General features: G+C 37.2%; 1 protein-coding gene across 3 annotated transcripts; it reads left to right on the top strand.

Annotated features, from left to right (window-relative positions):
* Positions 1 to 869: 869 nt before the first annotated feature.
* LOC110450512 lies at positions 870 to 8,315 on the top strand. Of its 3 annotated transcripts, none has more exons than XM_021498065.1 (5): positions 870 to 970; positions 5,768 to 6,259; positions 6,712 to 6,818; positions 7,388 to 7,430; positions 7,811 to 8,315. In XM_021498065.1, the coding sequence occupies exons 2-5, from the start codon at positions 5,776 to 5,778 to the stop codon at positions 8,035 to 8,037; spliced, it is 861 nt and encodes a 286-aa protein (XP_021353740.1). In that variant the 5' UTR covers positions 870 to 970; positions 5,768 to 5,775; the 3' UTR covers positions 8,038 to 8,315. The 3 variants fall into 3 exon arrangements, with proteins under 3 accessions (XP_021353740.1, XP_021353742.1, XP_021353741.1); XM_021498067.1 differs by lacking the exon at positions 870 to 970 and adding an exon at positions 4,447 to 4,558; XM_021498066.1 differs by lacking the exon at positions 870 to 970 and adding an exon at positions 4,447 to 4,576.
* The last annotated feature ends 647 nt before the right edge of the window (positions 8,316 to 8,962 follow it).

Below are 8,962 nucleotides of genomic sequence, written 5' to 3'. Positions count from 1 at the left end.
ATAGCCACAAATTCATACGACTTTTGACCTTCTCACCTCCTTCTAATGGTCAGCGTCCGCTCATATCAATCATAGATACAACAAATACAGTATTTTAAAATTCATGATATTGAAACATAATAAAAAACAAAGTATTACTAGGACATTCATAAATTACATTAAACCAGGTTTAATTTGTATTTACAACGTATCAAGCTTTTACACTATTTTTTATTGTGAATACTTGTTTATTATAATAATAATTTATGTATGATTTAAAATATTTATGTATATACCCTCAATTATACTATAGGGAGTAATTTACATTTTAATGGTGATATGTTTTTTACTATTTCTTTTCTTTTAATGTTAGAGATTCCCATATGAACCATTAATGATAAAAGGAAGGGCAGAACCTCCTGGGGTGATTCCTCCACAAGTCTCTATGAGATGATAAGCTTCCACAATGTCAAAACCAAAATATACATATAGGACACACTTAAAATAAATGAGGTTGAAAACTGTAGAGAAATGTGGTGTACACTGTACAACACTATCTCTACATGGAGAAGGGGATTGCTCTTAGGTCCCAAAATCAGTAACAATGTGGAGGAAATCACTCACGTGTTGTCGGTCTGATGAAAAGAGACCGCGCCGAGAAGTCACATCGATGTTGTAGGCGGGGTCTACAGTTTAAAGGAGGCAACTCTCTCGAAATTTACAACAAAACCCCTTTCCCAAAAATACTGCATCAACTCCTTCACTTTCCAAGCAAGATACACAGCAACGCGTTAGAAAAATGCATATAGCGTTTGCGCGCTATTAATACTTCTTTCTATGACGTCACAATATGCGATCGTCACGCGAGATTTCCTGTCGTCATTGTCACTGTTGCTAGCGACAAAGGAAGCTACAGCTTAACTAGACGTGCGAAGGAGATTTATAATTTACTTTTGATAACAATCAACTCAGATTCAGAAATTCTTTCAAGGTACGTTCGATTCAAGTATTTTCATTTTTATACACGAATATAGTTGTTTTTATTCACAGCAATTCATAGGAAGGAGTACTTATTGATCGAACTTGTCTGAAGCGGAGTTACTGATTAACTCGTCAATTGTACCTGTCTAAAGTGGAGCTACTGATTAGCTCGTCAATTGTACCTGTCTAAAGTGGAGCTACTGATTAACTTGTCAATTGTACCTGTCTAAAGTGGAGCTACTGATTAACTTGTCAATTGTACCTGTCTAAAGCGAAGTTAATGCTATACTCATTAATCATACCTGTCTAAAGAGGATTTAATGTTTTACTTCTCACTGTTTAACTCATTAATCATACCTGTCTAAAGAAGAGTTACTGTTTATGCCATTACTCATACCTGTCTAAAGAAGAGTTACTGTTTATGCCATTACTCATACCTGTCTAAAGAAGAGTTACTGTTTATGCCATTACTCATACCTGTCTAAAGAAGAGTTACTGTTTATGCCATTACTCATACCTGTCTAAAGAAGAGTTACTGTTTATGCCATTACTCATACCTGTCTAAAGAAGAGTTACTGTTTATGCCATTACTCATACCTGTCTAAAGAAGAGTTACTGTTTAAGCCATTAATCATACCTGTCTAAAGAAGAGTTACTGTTTAACTCATTAATCATACCTGTCTAAAGAAGAGTTACTGTTTAACTCATTAATCATACCTGTCTAAAGTGGAGTTTATGGAACTACACGTTCCACTGTTGTTTTTTTTTTTTCAAAACTTGAATCTCAGAAATGATTAAAATCGTTCATAACATAATCTGACTGAATGGCCCCTGCCATATTTCTACATTATAATACACGAGCGAGATGAACTCCTTGAATCACACCATCCAGGTGACGGATTGACAAAAAAGACCTGTTTGCCTCCGGGTCATTTTAGCATATTTTGATAATATTGTAATTTGATTTGTCAGTGTGAAATGAAGGTTTGAACTTAACTAAATACACCATCGGGATTGTTTCAGGTTTAGTTTGCAATCTGTTGTAGCTTTGACAACTCGTCTGTCCGTCCGTTTATCTTATGTCCTTCTTTCCGTCTTTCAACATTTTTGCAGTGTTCTTCCTAAATTGATAGGTCATAATGTTCACTGATTTATTTGGCGTCCCACATGGGGTTATCGTTAAATAAAAATATCAATACAAATTTTACCTCATTGTCTTATATGCAATTAGCTTGTCGGCCTTTAGGAACGACTGAGTCGGCGTTTAATTCAAACCGTTGTTTTATGCATATGTATATAGATATATATATATATATATATATCATACACTGTAAANTCGACAATCTCTCCCTGTCAGACCATGTTTATCTAAATAAACCAAGCCTGCCANCGTGTAATCCACACTCGACAGTCTCTCCCTGTCAGACCATGTTTATCTAAATAAACCAAGCCTGCCACCCAACCAAAAAACCCATTTTAGGGAGATAGGAGGTGTACCAGCCCAATGCTTCAAATTTGCCTTGAACACGATCTTCATACATTCAGGAGTTTTACCCCTATACAAGCTATTATTTCCCTTATATTACATGAATTATTTTGAATTTAAACAGTCCATTCCTGAGCTGACCAAAAGCTAGAATGCCTAACAAACTAGCCCCATCACGTCTAACGCTTCCGAAACAACCTCATTGGATTGGTTGGCTATAAACCGCACGTGCTTCTCAGCCTATACGATTGACACGTACCTACAGGACAAATATTTCCCGCTATTCTACGAACCGCGGGAAATTTAAATTATAATCACCCTCTCAGACAGGTAATGAAGCCAAGTTTCCAAACAATCGGAACGCCTCTAATGTTCCAATATATCTTCGAGTTTCCCGTTATCCATCGAAATAACGAGGTTACATTGTATATCTATTGTAGGTCAGGACAACTTAACACTTAAAAGCATATCTAGCGTTCTGACCTCAAACCACGGTTACGTCCCTTTAATACTTGCCGTAGATAAGCGTGGCTAACGGGATTGCTTCGTCAAACCTTGACCGCGCATAGGTAAAAATCTATTGAGTCGCCTTATTACTAGTACCCTTTGCTCAATGATGCTCTTCACAAAACTTGGTTTGAATCCTTCCAATTGTACTGAAGGAAAAGTCTTTTAAACATTTATTGCTGCGTTTCCCCTATTTGGTTATGATCCCTCCGATGGTATAGAAGATGTATCTCAATCTCCCCTATCGTACTCCGCCCCTCTGCCCTTCGTTTATACAGAATTAAGTCCCTTGGCTTTTGCTCAGGGATGCTCCGAAATCCAATGAGTCGTTCATAACTAGTAGCGTTTTAAAGGAAAACTGACGGACGGACGATGGAGGCCACGTTACGACATAAGCTAACTTGAATACCTTTCTGGCAGGTGAGCTAAAAACCAGAACAAAGAAAAAAACATATATTTACATTCATTCGCATCAGCAAAATCAAATTACTACAGTCTCTTCACATCCGGTAAGCACAACACCCAAGCTTCCAAATGATGATGTCTTTCTCTGTATCTGTCCAAACATACGCGTGCGCGAACCTGAGAATTTATCAAATCCTCTGTGACTTTGCTTCTGAGCAAAGTAAATATTTACGAGTAAATAATTTGTACAAAAGTAAAAATTCCCTCCGATAACGAGGCTACCAATTACAATCACTTCCCCTACACATGCCTGACTGACTCTTCATGCTTGCCTGTGTTTACAATGACATCCTTCCAATAGTTGACCTTGACCCCGATGACCTAAATACGACGCTTAGTCGGTCCTGATGCTGCATTGCTGAAGACCTTGTGTGTCACATTTTTGCTGGATTTAAGAAGGGGTCTCAGTTGAAAATATAGAAAGGAACGTTCAAAATTATTGATTTAAGATGCGTGTTAAATTCTTTATAATTAAATACTGAGTTTACATATACAACTACCACGCGCCATACGCCGTTTCCGGGCCTCCGTAGATATTCCTTCTACGCGCACTCACACTAGCACTTCCATACATATTCTATCCGAACAAATTTACGGTTACTACGTGAATTCGACATGCTTCCAGCCATTAAATTGCTTCTAATCCTCTGACAACAGTTATGCAATTAATATACAGTTGTAGTAGCGTGAATTTATCACTTATCTATCAATTGTATACTCCTACATTGGTGGAGGAACTCGACTGGTAACAAGATGGCTCAGTTACTTAGATCGTCCCTTTTGATTTCGGAGGTCCCGGGTTCAAATCGCGTTCCTGCCGTTGCATTTTTTATAACCTGCTAAACTTCGCACCTAAATCATAGAAAAATTACCACGGCAGGTCATATACAACGAAGGTTCTCTCTGCCCTTTTCCCCGCCCCAAAATCCAGCAAAATTAAAAAACTATCATTTTCTGCGAAGTAAAATGTTGTTCGTGGGCTATTAATACTTCTTTCTATGACGTCACCATAGACAGTCGTCACGCGAGATTTCCTGTCGTCATTGTCACTGTTGCTAGCGACGAAGGAAGCTACAGCTTAACGAAGACGTGCGGATTCGAAGGAGATAAACAACTCTGTTTTGATAACTTTCAAATTAGGTACAGGACTTTTTATAGGTATGAACGTGATCCGTGTATTCTCCTTGAATATGAACATATAAAATTGTACCAATTGTTTGGAATACGTACTTGTTCCATCTCTATGTAATGTATTTTTCTACTTATCGATCATACAATACGTGCCTGTCTAAAGTGAAGTTACCGTTTGAAACATTGATCATACATGTTTTAAGTGGAATTACCATTTCTCTCATTAATAAGTCCTGTCTAAAGCGGAGCTTCTATTTTACTCAGCAATCAAACCTGAACAAAACGGACATACCGTTAAACTCGTCAATTATACCTGTCTAAAGCAGAGTTATAAATACATGTATAAAGCGGACTTACTGCTTAATTCATCAACCATACCTGTCTTAAGCGGGCTAACTGCTTACCCCATAAACCATACCTGTCTAAAGCGGGCTAACTGCTTACCCCATCAATCATACCTGTCTAAAGCGGGCTAACTGCTAACCCCATCAAACATACATGTCTAAAGCGGGCTAACTGCTTACCCCATCAACCATACATGTCTAAAGCGGGCTAACTGCTTACCCCATCAACCATACCCGTCTGAAGCGGGCTAACTGCGTACCCCATCAACCATAACTGTCTAAAGCGGGCTAACTGCTAATCCCATCAAACATACATGCCTACGCGGGCTAACTGCGTACCCCATCAACCATACCTGTCTAAAGCAGGCTAACTGCTTAACTCATCAATAATACCTGTCTTAAGAAGAGTTATAAATGTAGGTTGTTTAACACATCAATCATACTTGTCTAAAGCGGACTTACTGCTTAACTCATCAACCTTACCTTTTTAAAGCGGAATTTGTGTTTAAATCACTCACCTTACTTTCTAAAACTGAGGAACTTCTGAGCTCGATTGGTATAATGTAGCGTTTAATTTCATTTTGCGTTCCATTTTACAGGTTTTGGTTAATAATAAAACGTTCAAATAGGCCCAGCCAGGTACGAAAAATATCTCGAGTCCCCGTCACAACGAAATACGTGTCATGGGCTGAAAACTGTGATTGTAAACGTTGCACATACATGGTCTGTTAGAAAAAAAATCCTGCACGCAAAAGGTTTATCGTCCAATAGTACAAGATTATAAACCAACCAAAAGTGTTGTTGAATCACAGAAGTGGTAGAATGTTCCATGAACGTATAAATACAATTTTACAGACATGATTTTTTTTTTCAGAATCTACAATGGAAGATGAACAACTGCGACAGATTGCACAGCGTTTGGTTAATAACGTCATAGAGAAAGCCGTTGATAAAATAAAATCCGAGAAAAAGGAAATAGACGAAGGTTTTGACCAGGGGGTACATGATATTGTAGGGCTGGCCATTGGACGGTCAATCACTGCCATACGCGAAGGTCAAAGTTCGCCAACTGATGATAAGATGAAGGGATTTACTGGACAATTGGATAAGGAGGTAGACAGCATTGTAGGGCTGACAATTGGACGGTCAATTATGGCCATACGTGAAAGTCACAGTTCACCAACTGACAATAAGATGGAGGGAATGCTTGGCCTAAACAAGATCTTGGTTAACGCAACACCGGAAGTAACAATTGGCGCAACAGGAAGCAAGCCCGTGGAGGAAAGAGACACACAAATTAAGTCATATGTGAAAGGTAAAGAAAAGGATAATCAGCTTCAGATTGTCACCTCCGACCCCGTCAAAGGTAACTTTAAAAAGGAAATAACAATTTCCATGATACCGTATGTGCTATTTCTATCAAATTAGAACTACATAAGTTTTGTAAGAGCAAATGTCATCATCTTAAATTAATATGATAACAAAGTATCTTTATTTATGTTTCGAAATGAATCATTCAATACTGTTTTTGAATTCTCTAATGAACAAATAGGATCGTTTAAACTCAATTATGCTTTTTATGGATAAAAGCATCTCTTCAATCGTAATGGACCATCTAAACACATGTCGGTACATTTTCGTTCGAAACACATTTCTGTAAATTTTCGTTCTAAACACATGTCAGTTAATTTTCGTTCTAAATACATATCTGTAAATTTTCGTTCTAATTACATATCTGTACATTTTCGTTCTAAACACATGTCTGAAAATTTTCGTTCTAAACGCATGTCTGTACATTTTCGTTCTTTGTTGCTTAAGACGACAAACTGGCAGGACTCGAGACAGAGCAGGCGACTGAACATCAGATGAGCAAGACTTCCAGCACGAAGAATGTACTGAAACGATTGATAGACAGGACCCTCAAGGTAAGGTTGCTGTCTTGTTTCTGCAGACAAACAGTTTTATTAGAGTGTTGATCAGTGTCTCGTCATTCTAACAAAAGCTCAAATCTCTTAAGAATTACATTTATCATTTCTGAATAAACATCAAACTCTATCGCCACTACATGCAGTNCTCCAGCACAAAGAATGTACTGAAACGATTGATAGACAGGACCCTCAAGGTAAGTTTACTGTCTTGTTTCTGTAGACAAACAGTTTTATTAGATTGTTGATCAGTGTCTCGTCATTCTAACAAAAGCTCAAATCTCTTGAGAAATACATATATCATTTCTGAATAAACATCAAACTATATCGCCACTACATGCAGTAATTTCACATAAAATCGTCGTTCGATTACATGTGAAACGAAGTTAGAAAGGAGAGTTGAACTTGCTAGCTTCATGATACAAAATAAGTACTCGTAATCAATTCAAATCTTAATTTTCTTATTTTGTTTATGAAAAAGTACAGAGTAACAAAAACTTCCTCGAAAGGTCTACTTACTTTGTAACTTGACAGCATTTAGATTATTTTATTTTAACGTTTTGTTTTAGAGAGACAAGAAAGAGGCGAAGGGCATCAATGCCGCCACAGCTGGTGAGAATATTATTTACTCGACACTCATTTGAAAAAGACATCTTCATTAAAATTAATTGGAAAGATATTCGAGTCTTTCCGACTGATTAAATTCAATCGACAAACCACTCGACGTTTTCCGGCAAAAAAAATAAACTCCTCTGGAAAGGTTCGAATGATCTTCCTACTGACTTATATACAATTGGAAAATCAAAAAGTCCACTCTTGCCTTTTGGAATACAGATTTTTCTTAGCACTTCCTTCTTCTTGCATTGAAAGGTCCGAGTTCAATTTTGATTTAAGACATTTTTTTATCAGACCAACTAGCCGTTTTTGTACTGCCTTTCTTGATAAAACACTTATATTTTTGACGTAAATGTGTCATTTTCAATGTGCAATAGGTGGCAGCACCAGCACCTCAGTCGGGGGAAAGAAGCAGAGTGCATCCAAGGCCCATAACAAGAGAGACTGGATACGTAGAAATCTCCTGTGCTGCTTCGTCAGACAGACTGCCACAGTCGAGCCTCTATTTGAAGAAATACAGCCAGAGAAACAAGTCATAAACATAAATAAGAATAAAGTCTGTTTTGAACACTGTGCCGCAAAATCGGAACACGATGTGATTTGATTTATAATTATAGAAACAATAAGAAAAATAATAGTGAACGATATTGACATCTGCGACGTGACCTTTACCTCAGCTAGAAAGGTCAAGGTTGGGTCAACTACAGCATTTGGCTCAATGTTAAAAATAGCTTTCCTATTTTTGATGATGTCTTGTTTTCACTTTTTCATATTATTTCTTCTTCAAAACGTGTTGATTTTATGAAACGAGAACAACACAGAGTCACTAAGGAGATAACAACTATTTTATATCATTTGTTGGGATGTAAAAATAAATGTTATTCAATCCGTCCATCTGTTTATCTTTTCATTGCCATCAACACCATTGACAGCAAAAACAACAGCACTGGTTTACCAGACCGATGCAGACATCACTGGTTTACCAGACCGAGGCAGACATCACTGGTTAACCAGACCGAGGCAGACATCACTGGTTTACCAGACCGAGGCAGACATCACTCATTTCCGAACATAATGATGATCTGACTTTAATTCATTAAGACTCACCTTACTGAGAACCATTCTAGAGTCGTCATCATCAATGATTAGATATTTTGCAGACATGTTCCGGCTGTGACCATTTCCCCAAATCAAAGAAAAAAATAAAAAATAAATAAAAAAAAACCCCAAAAAACCCACCATATAAATAAATAAATAATAAAAAAAAACATTTCATGAAAAAAACAACTAAAATGATTTTTTATAATCATCAATGTAGATTGCGATTGGTGCAATTCATCTCAATGACTCTAAATAATATGTTTAAATAAAAATAAAAAATGGCATTAGATGATTTGTGATTTCCCGACTGTAACATACATAGACCTATTCATATGACTGATTACGTTATGTCATTGGTTCAAACTGTGATGGTGTCGTTGGTTCTCATCCCCAATACTGCAGGGAACACGCCTCCCTACGTTCTCTAC

Source organism: Mizuhopecten yessoensis, unplaced genomic scaffold (genome assembly GCF_002113885.1).
Source record: "Mizuhopecten yessoensis strain PY_sf001 unplaced genomic scaffold, ASM211388v2 scaffold5229, whole genome shotgun sequence".
Taxonomy (NCBI): Eukaryota; Metazoa; Mollusca; class Bivalvia; order Pectinida; family Pectinidae; genus Mizuhopecten; species Mizuhopecten yessoensis.
The sequence above is the reverse complement of the archived record's forward strand: the minus strand, read 5'-3'. Positions and strand labels throughout refer to the sequence as shown.

Coding starts and splice junctions, on each gene's coding strand:
- LOC110450512 (XM_021498065.1), top strand. CDS start 5,776: ATGGAAGATGAACAACTGCGACAGATTGCACAGCGTTTGGTTAATAAC. Junction 6,260..6,711: donor CACCTCCGACCCCGTCAAAG/GTAACTTTAAAA, acceptor TTGTTGCTTAAG/ACGACAAACTGGCAGGACTC. Junction 6,819..7,387: donor TGATAGACAGGACCCTCAAG/GTAAGGTTGCTG, acceptor GTTTTGTTTTAG/AGAGACAAGAAAGAGGCGAA.